Source organism: Podarcis raffonei, chromosome 10 (genome assembly GCF_027172205.1).
Source record: "Podarcis raffonei isolate rPodRaf1 chromosome 10, rPodRaf1.pri, whole genome shotgun sequence".
NCBI classification, from domain to species: domain Eukaryota; kingdom Metazoa; phylum Chordata; class Lepidosauria; order Squamata; family Lacertidae; genus Podarcis; species Podarcis raffonei.
Window position 1 is genome coordinate 45,844,434 of NC_070611.1, and position 13,560 is coordinate 45,857,993.

A 13,560-nucleotide genomic window follows, 5' to 3' on the forward strand; every position below is an offset into this window, starting at 1 on the left:
ACTTCTACCACTGAACTACTGCAGTGTGCAGTCTATAAAGCTGCTTTATAATTTTTTTCCAGAAGTTGATCCAGAATGTAGCAGACTTTTGCTGGCCATAAGAATTATGCTACACTTAATAGGATCGATTACTGGTTTGTTTCCAACCACAACTCAAATTTCTGGTTTCCGCTTTTAAGGCCTTAACTGATCTGGGCCCCCATAACATGAAGGAATACCATAGGTACCCCATATGGAACTGAAATTTTGGGAGGTTGTGCTATTACTGTATCCTCTCAAAGAGGTATGGACAGCAGCTGTAAGATATAGGCTGGGGTCCCCAGTGTGACACCTGCAAGTATCACACTGCCCCCAGGCACCCGCCTTGGTAGAAGCCAAGACCCTCTGCCCCCCCTTATAACTGGGGGTTGTGGTCACTCTACAAATATGTATAATTGCATTGTGATATTTAGAGAGTTTTCCCCAGTCTCTTTACCAAAGATCCCAAACATGGAATTTGCCTTTTGCACAGCTGCCACACAATAGGTCAACATTTTCACTGTGCACCAATGATGACTTCAAGATTTCATTCCTGGTGAGTAACCATCAGGTCAGACTCTATAAGCACATATGTGAAGTTAGGATGCTTTGCCCTGTTGCACATTACTTCATACTTACTGAACAGCATTTGCTATTTTAATGCCCATTCATCCAGTTTGGATTCTTTTGGAGCTCCTCACAATACTCTTTTGGTTTTACCACCTTAACAATTCAGTATCATCAGTAAAACTGGCTAATACACTGCTTGTGCTTAATTTCAGGTGATTTATGAACAAGTTAAAAAGCACCAGTACTAACCCAAATTCTTAGGGATTCCACTTCTCAAATCCCTTCATTATAAGTTGTTGTTCTTTTTTACTATGTATTTTGTGGTTTTTATATTGTAATTTAATGTTGTGAACTAACTGCCCTGAGATCTGTGGATGAAGGGCAGTATACAAAATGAATAAACGTCAAGTTTGGGGAAGGACAGGGGAGTGGCAATTGTTTGTATTTTTGTATTATTACTATTTGTGGGGGGGGGGAGATATTTTGCCTGCTTTAGTGTGTGTGTAAGCATTACCTGTTAGCCTTCTGTGATATTTATTTAACAAAGTTTATATACTGCTTGATTCTAATAAATCTCTACGTGGTTTACAAGACATAATGTTAATGTAATGTCAACAAAAAAAGTTAAAACAGGTACTTTAAAATGTTCAAAGATCAAATGTGCATATAATGAGGTAAGGTGATCTCAAAAGTAAATGGATCCCAAGCTGTTGAGGGCTTTGTATTAATATATCAATAGTAACGCCTTGAACTTGGCCTGGATATGAAAGGATATTTTGTAGTGCCTATAACAGTTTCTCAGATTTCAAAGAGTGCTCTTGGACGGGGGGGAAAAATGGGGACATCTAGGATGTTATTGGTGGTGATGTTCCAGTTATGAAATTGTTGCCTAGAGAAGCTTTTCCTGGCTAGTTCCCTTTCACCTTTTAAAGGGTAGGAAACTTTCCTTTTCTGGAAGACATTTGCTGCCTCAGAATCCAACTAGACTAAAAATTATGTCTCTTGAGATCCAGTGTATTTTAGCATTAAAAATGTATTTAAAAGCATTTTAGGCACTTCTCCAAAAATCTGCTACATATTTTCTCCTGTAGGTTAAATTAGTGGTGGACAAGACTGAAGACTAAGTTTTTAGCTAAGTCTCCTTCCAGGCGCTTCTTGTTTAATCCTCAGCATTAGGCTGTTTCCTGCTTCTAAAACCTTCCCTGTTTATATATTTTCATGTATAACCAGAATCCATCAGGCAAAGGACCCCCACTTACTGCAATTAAGTAATCTATTTCACATGTTATGGAACTATCAGAACAACATTACAAATATTGAAGTTGAAGCAAGGGAGCCTTACACATTGACTCAGTCCAGATTTCACGACAAGTCACACATCAGCATGACAAGAGTGAGCCACAAGCCTTGAGCTTGTGAACTCCCCTCCTGAGAGTTCCAATGGTTCCACTTCTGGTTTAGATTAACAGCAACATCATGTCATCTGAACTTAACAAACTGTGGCTAGCATTAACTATGGGTTGTTTGAAACAAGCATGCTTCATAACACATGGTTTGAAGTTGAGTTGTTGCAAGCCATAGTTAAGGTTAGTCACAGTTTAGAGTTCGGACAACATGCAGTTCTCATCTCATCCTTGCAGCTGTGCCTAAGGAGAAGAGGATGTGGCGTTCAAATATGGCCAATATGTAAAGGCACATAAATATTCTAAGTGTCAGAACATGGTTGCAACCTCCAGCAAACAATTCCTATGAACACTCTGCTCCAACATAACCCTATTTTGAGCAGGAAAATCTGTCACCCGTGTTTTCAAATTTAGGCCTGCTTTCAGTTAGGTACCTGCCTGAACAATTCCTTACTGGATCTCCTGCTCAACAGGTTAAAGGTAGTCATGGTGTGTATGTGTGTGTATGCACATGCACAAAATAGTTAAAAGTTAAAGCAAGCTGTGAAGTCTCTTTTCTACAAGCAGAAGCAACAAAAAATTTTGCAGGCTCAGGTGGGACTGGAATTCTTAAACATTAGATCTTTATTAAATCTAGCATATAAACTGGAAGAATGCTTCTACTTTTCAAAAGTGGTTTTTCATATTCTCACCAAAATATGAATGTGTTTTAAAAGCTAAAGCTCATTCTGAAACATAAGGTTTGTCTTGTTTTCAAATAATATTCCTGTCCTCTGTTCCTCCCATAATTGCACAAGGCCTCAGCATTAAATAAGGAATTTTACCATAAATTTGATGTAAATTGTTTAAAAGTATTTAGAGTATGAGATTGACTAATGCTATGATAAATGTTGTAAGAAATTTAAAAATAATTAGAAAGGAGATAGCTACTCACGTTTGAGGCTGTGATGGGTCGTCCCCCAAAGAAACGCTCTCTCCTTGGATTTCATTGAAGCACTTCTCACAGAAATGATACCTGTCGGCAAGAAGGCCATATTTGGGTGAACTGTTCCGTCCACACAACACAGCCCAAGCCAAGCAACGGAGCCACCAATCACAGCAGGCCAAGGAGGGGGGCGGGAGCAGAGAGCAGGTCATCAACGGCGACAGGGACATTCAATGATGAAGATTTATGGGACCCAGAGTTTGTGTTTGGTTTTGTTTTTTTGTTTGGGTTGGTTTTTTTGCAATCAAAGCCAAGTGCAGACAACGACAAGCATGAAGGAGAAATAAAAAAACAACACACACACACGAACAAAGAAATAGGGATTTGCAGGACGAAAAACAAAAACACAGAAGCAAGACAGGACAACACAAAGCAGAAAGCCAAGGCAAAGCACAGATTAGCATTAAATCTCTCAAATGGGATCACAAGCAGCAAATTATAGCAAATAAAAAGAGTATTCCATTTTAGTATGCCCATGCCCTCCTCATTTCAATAATCAATGCTACAATAAAGCAGAGAATCAAAATGAAGAAAGGGTAAGAGCAATTGCTGCTCTGACATCTGCATCAGGGTAGCAACTCTTTTCACAAGAACATCTGCCAGGAGAGGGCTGGAAAGGGGTGAAAACAATCCATCTTGAGAATGCTCAAATGTTGACAGGCCAGTCCTTCCCCTCAAAGCATTTTATGTTTGCAACATCTGTTTAAAGCAGCAGTAACCATCCCCAAAACAATTTCTATGCAATTGTTCATGATCTGCCAAAATGACAGGTGCTTTAAGGCATCTGACAATCAGCCATGCATATGTATGTTCTTAATATGTGACGTACTGATGTTCCATGCCTCCAAATTGATGTATAATTGACATATTAAAAGGATTCCATCTTCATCTAAATTAATGTTGAATGCTTTACTCAAGATGGTTTTTTTACCCTCAAGAGCGCACAGAAACTGCAGCCTTTCCATTGCTAAGCAAGTTAATTTGAGTGCAAACATACAACAAAAAGAAACAAAAACAAAAAACAAAACTGTGACAGTATTATAAAGCAAAGCAAAACCAACACTAGAGAAAATGTAATTGCTAAGGAAAGGATCACTTCTTCACCACCTATGTTTCCTATCTATAACAGGTTAGTTTATTTATTACACTGATACAATGACAAACATTGATTTGGACATTCAAAAGACCAGTGTCCAAAGAACCACTTAGTGTTATCTGCTGGGGGGGGGCTTTGCCCTGCATGTTTCGGACAGCAACCTTCCATTCCACATTGATTTTGAAACTCCTCTTAATTTCAAAAGCTGTGATATGGCATGACAGTCTGCTGATTAAAGGTAAAAAAATCCAGTAGCAATGCCCTAGCCCATGTACACACCTACAGCAGTTCTTTGAATCCCAGCTCATATGTATACATATGATGATTTCTTTACTCAAGTGGGCATTTGTGATAAAAATGACTTATGGCGTGAAGCTGTAAAGTTATAGAAATAAATGAAAGCTTAGCTTTAGATTTGTTAAAGAACTCGTTGTCTACTTCAGCAACCCACCCAAAGCATGATTTGCAGCAATACTCCTGACAAAAAACATGAAAAAGTTGTGTTCTCAGTTTTCCTTCCTCCCTTAGAAGAGCTCCAAACACAGTTTTTCCTATCAGATGTTTTCCGACCCCAAAGCAGAACATAGAACCATGCTATCACAGAAAGCAAGTCTTCAGAAAGACTGCCATCATCATGCAGGTGCAGGTGGTAAAATTAAGATGCACGGTGATGCTTATTTAATCAAACAACTCCAGAGTTCACTCCTCAGTTAATTTCCACTTCAGAAAAGGGCTATCGAGAACAAACTGAAGGCTGCAGATCCAATGGAGTACAGAGAAGTTGCTGGTTTACTGAAATTCCCATAAAAGATGCTGGACCAGGTAGATCTTGGTCTGATGCAGTGCAAGATTTAGCTTCTTAAACAAGAGTACATACTCAGGAACACTTGACAGTTATGCCTCAACAGTTAAGAGATCCCAAGCACACACACAGGAGTGCTACTACCATAGAAATTCTAACTGAGCGTGAGAGACTGTAAGAGGCAGAGTGAAGTCAGCCCCTCTCTGACCTTGCAGGCACCCTGCTTTTCACACGGCTCAAACAAAACACAGCTTTACAACTACAGCTTTGGTTGAAATAACTGATCTAAAACAGGAAGTATGTCTCCCTTAGGACAAGACTGAATGTTAAATGCAGTGAACTCAAGATGCAAACATGCATGCTTTTCTGTACACTGTTTCATACAGAGGAAAAAATGATGGTTTTACTGCAAAAGCTTTGAACTTATCTAAAGCATATGGAGAGTTTATATTAACATCCTAATTTCTGAAACAGGAAGAAAAAGTCAATTGATGCAACAAGGCACTTGGCTTGCATGGGAAGTAATCTGCTGAGTATGCTATAAATATAAGTGCATGCCTGCCTATATCTAATATAATTTTTCACAGCAGGTGCAATGCTGTACCCAAGCATTTTCTTACCTGTTTTGGTAACTGTAATATGTAGCATCTCGTGGGATTGTGCATAACTGTTTGCCATAGCAACATAAAGTCTGTGGTGAAAACTCCAACTGAAAAGAGAGGGGAACGCAGGTTGCTTACAGGTATCCAAGAAATAAGACACTTTAAAGCAAAGTTTCAAAAGCTGCTACTACATTGGTAACCCAAAAGCAGTGAAAGCACAGATCCCACCCAATGACGGCATGTACGCTATCTACAGAGGGCAGGCTGGGCTCCAAATTTTCCTAATGGATAAGCTCTAGAAGGTTCCAGACACTGTCCTGAAGAGGCAGAAAGCCCATACTTGGGATGGCACAGAAACCTCAGGTTTTTGTTTATAAGTATTCATGAAGTATTATAGATTCAGTGGTGGTAGTTCAATATCGACACGGTCCGCCCCTCCCCAAGCTCCTAGAATCAGAGCACAACCTACAAATTTTGTGGTGCTAATGATGATTCCTGTACAAGATAACATTTATTAGGCAGTAGTTTTATCCATTCGGAATGCTGTTTACCACAAAGAAAACCTTGCCATCAAAATATTTTGTACACAACTACATGTAGGGGTAGACCAGGGACAATAAACTTCTTAGCCTTGGAGGACCATCTGCTTTATTGCTTACATGCAGTAGGAAAACAATTGAATGTTGTATTTAATGATGCACATTAAGACTCTGGAGTAAGTACGGAACACAATTTAAGACAATCCTAAAATAGTTCACCATACTTGATTTCTATATTAGCATTCAAAACAGACTTAAGGGATCCTTAAAATTAGACATTGAAGTGTTTGGGTAATTTCCTGAAATTCAGCTTAAGATGACTCTCCTTACCTTTCGTCCACAACAATAGCCAAGGCTCTGCATAACTGGATCAATTTCCTGCTCAAACACCTCTGCCAGCTTGGAACAGTACTTATATACTCTAGATGTTTTGCGGTTGTAAAGCCAGGCATTGTTGAACATGAGCCAAATATCATCGACATACTGCCAGGGCTCCTGGTACTGTCCTGTGTCAAGCTTTCTCTTGATTGTAGAAAGATCCATGGGGTTCTTTACTATATCAAAGTAATCCTGAAAAATAAATAAATAAGAATTCTGAACCCTTGGATGCAGACCTGGAATGTCTTTGCTTATCTCATCTACAAAAGCCTGAAACCCCATCTCAGAAAGTAATGGGTAAGACATTTGCTTTCGGTCAGACAAATTTAAAAATGCCCAATACAGAAGACAACTTTGCTCTGAAGGAGACTAATCTGAAAAAAAGAAAAAGGAAAAAGATGGAGCTACAGGATTTTGTTGTTACACATGAAAGCCCTGGAAAAGTAGTTACGCATTGAGAGAAATGTTTCTTTTCAATACACTTACAGGAATTCCTAGTAGTTGGGGATCCACAGGCTGTCGGAAGGGAAGGGACTCTGGGTCCTGACGGTAAAGTGCCTCCAAAGTTGGCATAAGTGCCTGCCTCAACTCTTCTGGCTTGAAAACTTGTGAAAGGAGACACATAACATTAAATTAACAAAGAAAATTAGAAATCTGATTAACATCAAGACAATGCTTCATTTCCAGTTTCCCCACTCATTATCCAATGGTGAAGTGTTAGGCAGTGACTAATTTACAATAGTCAGAACAGGAATCTGATACGGAACAACAGTAGGAATTAAAAATATTTTACTCAAGAGCTAATGTGCACAGTAAATGTAAAGTTTGGCTAATAGTTAAATTTCATAGGCCTGCCTCCTAACCAGTGTTTCGTTAGATAAGGCACATCCTTCTATGGATGTCCTATTACCAAAATGTTAACATGTGAAGTTCAAGTCTCAAACTTAAGAAAACTACACAGGTTCTCTATGTAGCTGAAAAGAAACAGTAAACTTACTTTTCCTCTTTGACTGTCCTGAAGCTGGTGAAGACTGAGTACCTGGAGTACTAGGTCTTTCCTCCTCTTCCTTCACTTCTTGCTTCACTTCTGGTTTTTTCTCTTCTTGCTCTGTTGATTCAGATTTGCATTCCTCAGACATGGATTCTACCTTAACCTGGAAAAGCAAGAAGACATTTATGAGCAAAAAGCAATTAATAATAATAACAATAATAACAAATGATCACACCTTCAAGAATAATAATGAAGAAAGCGGCTGGGTGACACTGTATGTACTCCATTACAGTGGCGGCGAACCTATGGCACGCATGCCAGAGTGGGCACTCAGAGCCCTCTCTGATGGCACGTGCACCATAGCCCTAGCAGGGCCATTGCTAGGGGTTGGCAAAGGGACAGCCGCTCCCCCCATGCCAATGCGGGTGGGAAACGCTCCCTAAGACGCGCACTGCCCTCAGCAGCGTAAGGGAGAGCTGTGTGCCGGCCAACCAGCCCCACCCCCGCGCTGCAATTTAAAACAGACAGGGCGCTGGGTAAGGAAGCATGGAAACAGTGGATTGTGATGGTGTGGGTTTGGATCTGAAGCAGGTTTGGATTTTTATATTTTATTTTGGCCGGGAGCGACAGCTCAGCTAGCCATCGATAAACAGAAAGGTCTGTCTCTTACTCTTGAGGACAAACAGCAGGCTCGGGCTGTGCTGCTGTTTTCAAGATCCATGATGCAGAGCAGGGTGGGGGTGGAGGAGCCTGCCCTCCGACGCCAGGGAGGGGAGAGCTACGCTGGGCCACACTTGGGCAAAGCAAAACACACACACGGGAGAAGGGGCAGCTTTGCAATGTGCCACATCGGGATGCTTCTGCCTGGTTTTGCATAAGCCTGATTTCCCTGCCTTTCCCCCCTCCTTTTTTTGAACTCAGAAGGAGGTTGCTCTTTCGCCTGTGTTGGACAGCGCAGACCGGGTGGGGAAGAGGGAGAGCCAGTGAGAGGGTGGGCGAGGCGCAGAAGGAGTGAATGACATGAAGCGGGGCTGGAAGAAGAAGAAGAAGAAGAGAAGAGTTTGGATTTGATATCCCGCCTTTCACTCCCTTTAAGGAGTCTCAAAGCGGCTAACATTCTCCTTTCCCTTCCTCCCCCACAACAAACACTCTGTGAGGTGAGTGGGGCTGAGAGACTTCAGAGAAGTGTGACTAGCCCAAGGCCACCCAGCAGCTGCATGTGGAGGAGCGGAGACGCGAACCCGGTTCCCCAGATTACGAGACTACCGCTCTTAACCACTACACCACACTGGCGTGGTGAAGGGGTGGAGGCGAGCTGCTCCTTGAAGACACCTCACAACAGGAGACCTTGCTGCCTGCATGCTGCGAAGCCAATGAGCCTCAGTTCTCCTTCCTGCCCACCCAAAGCCCAACCCAACAGAGCGACTCCAGCTTCCCTGGTGAATGGGTCGGTCAGCCAGCTCTGGGTTTTCCCGAGTTCCACGCTGAGTCCTCTGTCTGTGTCTGTCTGTCTGTCTGTCTGTTTCCTCTCTGCTTTTCTCTTGTTCTCCAATGCCCAGGAGAGAAGCGCCAAAGGGGCCGCAGAGAGAGAGAAACAGACAGACACACACACTTCCCCACATATAATAATAATAATAATAATAATAATAATAATAATAATAATAATAATAATTTTATTTATACCCCGCCCTCCCTGGCCAGAGCCGGGCTCAGGGTGGCTAACACCAATAAAACCACAGTAAAAACATAATAGGGGAAAAAGAGAGGGGGGGAAAACAATTTAAAATACAGGTTAAAATAAAATTTTAAATGCAGCCTCATTTTAAAATAGCTGATAAATCAAGACCATAAGGGGAGGGAAACATAAGGGTCAGACCGAGTCCAAACCAAAGGCCAGGCGGAACATGCAGGGAAAGTATCCCGAGAGTGCTTCACAACACACACAAGTGCTGTCAAATTAATAGTGCAGATGAATTTACAGCAAGGCCACTGGGATCAGCACTTCCAGAAAGCCAAATATTTCACCACCAGCATGAAAAGAAGCCACAGATAAATTATTGTTCTCTGCAGGTGTGGCTTGCGCTATAACCATAAAACAATTTTTCTAGTCTGGGTCTTCTGATGTCACAATGAGTTTTTGCACCAAAAAGAGTGTGTGTCAATGAGACATCAGGTGACCCCACCCACCTGTTAAAATGGACCACAGGATGGGGGTGGTTCAGAATCTGACCAGCTGGCCAGAAACTGTTCCCCACACAAGTGCTACTAATTAAACTGCTTGGTCATCATTTGAGAGAAAACTTCTAACCCCGCTTGTATCATGCATCAGAGACTACAGAGACAGGATATCTGGATCAAAAAAACAAAACTGAAATGTTTTAAAAATTAGTGCATTGACTTTCCTAATCAGCAAGTCAGACTGGTATAGTAGATAAAGTACCAATTTGGGGAGACCTGGGCTAAAATCCATGACATTTACAGGGCGACGTTGAGCCACTTACTCTCTTTTCAGCCTAATCTACTTCATAGGGTTGAGTGGATATATTGCAGCCCCCCTTTCCCGTATCCCTCCTGTTCTTCTTGGAAGAAAAAGATCCAGATGTGATCAAATGAATGAATTCCTAGGCATATCCAGTGTGCATGCCACACTCTCACCTCTGGCTTCTCCTCCATTTGAAGATCTGTTTGTTCTGACTCCTCCTCTTCCATTTTAATCTCCATTTTAATTTCAGGCAAAGGCTGCTGCTGCTGCTGTTCAGGAGCAGCCTGTTGAGAGTTCACATCTGCACTGTTGGTGGATGGTGGGTTTGATACTTGCCCATCAATGTTTGCACCTGGATGTGAAAGCTACAGAAAGCAACAAAACTAGTAAAGCTACATGTCAAGTAGTGCTACACAGTTTTGTATTCTTTGCTTTATTTTGTGCTTCTAAGCTAGATGGTATCTCAAGCAACTTATGCCACGTGCATCTCAATAACAAGAGGCGCTACACAAAAAAACCCCAAATTCTTAATACTAGCCTACCACGGAATTATGTCTAGCTATACCACTTTCTGCACCTTCCTCCCCAGAAATCACACACACATATTTTTATCAGACATCTGTAGCTGAATTCTTTGAAACTCTGCTATACAAAAGACAGCATGCATTCCAAAGTCCAGCATACTGTTCTATACCTTCATGCAATGCATGCTATTGAGACAGCAGAAACCATTTAGCCTTTGATACTGTATATAACAACCTAAAGAGATTTTGCCCAAGGTTGGACTTTCACTCTTTAATAGCCCTAGAAAACTTAAACTTCCTTACGGGTGTTGTAGGATGCTGAGGCTGCAGTGCTGCTGTAGGGGTGGGCACAGATGCAGTGGTGCTCTGTTGTGAAAGAGGTTGCTGTGGCAGCTGCTGCTCTGCAGAAGGGGTAACAGAAACTGGAGGCTGCACTTGCGGAGTCAGCTGAGCCTGGGGAGGTGTTGGGGTCTGCCTCTGTGGGGGGTGCATAGTTTGTGACGGTGGTCCAGGTGGCATCGCTTGAGGAACAGTGGCAGGAGCAGACGCAATTGTTGCCTGTGGTGGTGCTGGTTGTTGCTGCTGCTGCTGCTGCTGCTGGGATACCAGTCCTGGGGGTGTATGGTGAGGTGTGGGAGTACGACTTGGTACTGGAGAAGGAGAGTTTCGATGTAAAGTAGACTGTGGAATAGGAGGGCAATGAATATGACTCCCTTGAGAACCTGGCGCCACTACTGGAGAAGTCACAGGACAGGAAGAGCTGGTCATTTGTGCCTGTTGAAAAAAAGAATTGTCAGTATCTGAATAAACTATGTTCGGTATCAACAACTGAAAGTCCCAGGGGCAGATCTAGTCTCCATCAGCTCCTGCTCCCTCAGTTTGGAACACAAAGGAGAAAAGGATGTGGAGGGAGTGGTGTGACTTGCAGGCAGTTCACATCGGAGAATGGATGGAGCTTTGGCCCATCCTCCTCCTTCTCCCACTCAGTGGCACTCCTGTAGAACTACTTGCTAACCAATGAGAATGTGAGTAAAATGGAAGGCAGTGCACAGAGAACTTAAGGATAAGTACTAAGTATGCTTGCCTGAAAGATGGTCCTCACTAGATAATCAGTAGTGCCAGTAACTGGCTTGAATTAATAATTTTGCTCCCTTTTTATCATTCATCCAGGTCTACCACGCACACAAACAAATCCACATCCAAAGAGCCTGCCAACAGAACTTCTCTCAACATACTTGAGACGTGGGAGTCTGGTTGCCAGGTTGAGTCATAGGCGTGCTTGTTGGATTCATTCCAGGAGACAATGTAGGATATTGGGTCTGCTGAAGGAACTGACTTTGATTGGAAGGTTGTGACACCCCTTGTTGCATACGTGGGGAAAACCCCATCTGTAACAAAGTATTTATTATGAATGAATAAAACATTGTATCAAGCTAATAGTCAATGTTAAGAATGACATAGTACTTCGAGACATTAACATAGCAAATTTATTGATACCCTCTTATCAGATAAGTTGCCAGGGACTATCATGGCCAGAGACTTAAATGGTACTGCCTCTGGATTCTCAGCCCAGTAGCCCAATAAAATTCATTATTTGAAGCATGTTGCAGGTCTAACTTAGTTAACATAACTGGTTAAAATATGAACGGTACTCCCTATTTAGAGAGTGGACTACCAACACATTTAAATACATAGGGTGGTATTCAAGGTAGATCCACCAAAATTAAGAAACATGACTAAGTTAGATCTCTTAATTTCAACAGGTCTACTCTGAGCAGGACTTGAGTCAAACAGCACCTATATAGTTTGGGCACAGCAGCCAACAATGGAAAGCAAAGTCAACCAACCTGGTTCATGGTCCCCGTCTGGCTTAGCTGTCCAGGGTGCTGAAGGGGAGGAGTTTGCCGGGGTCCAACTGACTGCATTTGCATGGTCATCTGGCCAAACTGATTCATTCCTGGAAGTTTACATGTTTAGACAAGATTGGTGAGTTCATCAGAATATTTATACTATGCCACACAAAAAGTTAAATTTGTAAGAATCAGAGAAGGATGGGAATCTTTTAAATAGGCAAGAAAGAAGGAGGAAGATGTCAGGGACAAACCAGTATCAGGACTGTGTGCAAGAGAATAAGGAGACACAAGGGAGTGTGAAGCTTGAAGTTAAAATGAATAGAGACAGGAAGCAAAGGCAAATAGGAACTTTATCATGGCACTGGAAAGAGACACTTACAGCACAGACATTCTGAAACAAATCAAGAGAGGAAAATGTACCAGAAATGCAGAAAAATTAAGAAAACACAGCTTGGGGAAAATGATTACATATGGACATGGCCTGTTGCAATAAAAAGAAAAGGGTGGCTCTTAGAGACACTGTAAAGTATGTGGAAAGATTTTGGCAACTGACATTGCTGCTGCTGTGTCCTGCCATTCCACTGCCATGTCCTGCCCAGTGATGCTGTCGGCCTCTCACATCTGGACATACTGACCCAACATGTGCCAGCACTTTGGAATCTATGCCAACTCAGTGCTCAGCTCTGATCTGCTTGTGGTGGCTTGACATTTTAGAATGATGTTGGACACTGCATGATGGGCAATGTCAAGCATTGACATTGGGGCAATTTACATTGGCAGGCAGCTGCTAAGCACTAGCTCAGCACCCATTCCAAAGCATGCCATGCAGGAAACATATCTGGAGGAAGGTGAATAACTGATGGTGGTGGCATGCTGTGGCAGCACCGAAGTGGGAGCCGTATAGGGTGGAAGCACTGTCAGGTAGGGGACCATGCTGGAGCTAGCATGGGAAGCGGTAGAGACAATGAAAAGTCCCTACTATAGTGCCAAGTTGTTCAGCTCTCTTTTTCTGAACTCTTACCTGATGGTGTCTGCATTCGATTCACCATCTGGTTTGGCACATTGGCACGAATCATAGATGGATCGGGAAGAGGACCGTCTGTAATGTAGTTGAACACCAAAATTAAAGAATTCAGACATTTTCATTTTTAAAAAAGTCAGTTTAGGGTAAGGGGAACTTTAATTCTTAAATTCTTGGACATATTTCAGCATTTGGGGAATATTAACTTTTACATCTAGGATGTTAAAAACCTAACAGCAGCACTATCTTTATAAAATTCAGCAGCTGATCAACCAAGTTCTATTTTCAAGAACCAA

The 13,560-nt window shown here is 42.1% G+C and overlaps 1 protein-coding gene across 4 annotated transcripts in view; it reads right to left on the reverse strand.

The window, feature by feature from the left end:
* EP300 (E1A binding protein p300) overlaps nucleotides 1-13,560 on the reverse strand; it is a 75,449-nt gene that overhangs the window by 17,890 nt on the left and 43,999 nt on the right. Inside the window, exons 11-20 of one of the 4 annotated variants that reach the window (XM_053406715.1) lie at nucleotides 13,265-13,342; nucleotides 12,238-12,347; nucleotides 11,626-11,778; nucleotides 10,694-11,164; nucleotides 10,040-10,231; nucleotides 7,391-7,547; nucleotides 6,880-6,998; nucleotides 6,346-6,585; nucleotides 5,495-5,583; nucleotides 2,926-3,006 (exon numbers count right to left, since the gene is read on the reverse strand). In XM_053406715.1, coding sequence (XP_053262690.1) covers nucleotides 2,926-3,006; nucleotides 5,495-5,583; nucleotides 6,346-6,585; nucleotides 6,880-6,998; nucleotides 7,391-7,547; nucleotides 10,040-10,231; nucleotides 10,694-11,164; nucleotides 11,626-11,778; nucleotides 12,238-12,347; nucleotides 13,265-13,342 — 1,690 coding nt within the window. Of the gene's footprint in view, nucleotides 1-2,925; nucleotides 3,037-5,494; nucleotides 5,584-6,345; nucleotides 6,586-6,879; nucleotides 6,999-7,390; nucleotides 7,548-10,039; nucleotides 10,232-10,693; nucleotides 11,165-11,625; nucleotides 11,779-12,237; nucleotides 12,348-13,264; nucleotides 13,343-13,560 lie in introns of all 4 variants that reach the window. The other 3 variants (XM_053406714.1, XM_053406716.1, XM_053406717.1) reach the window with 3 other exon arrangements.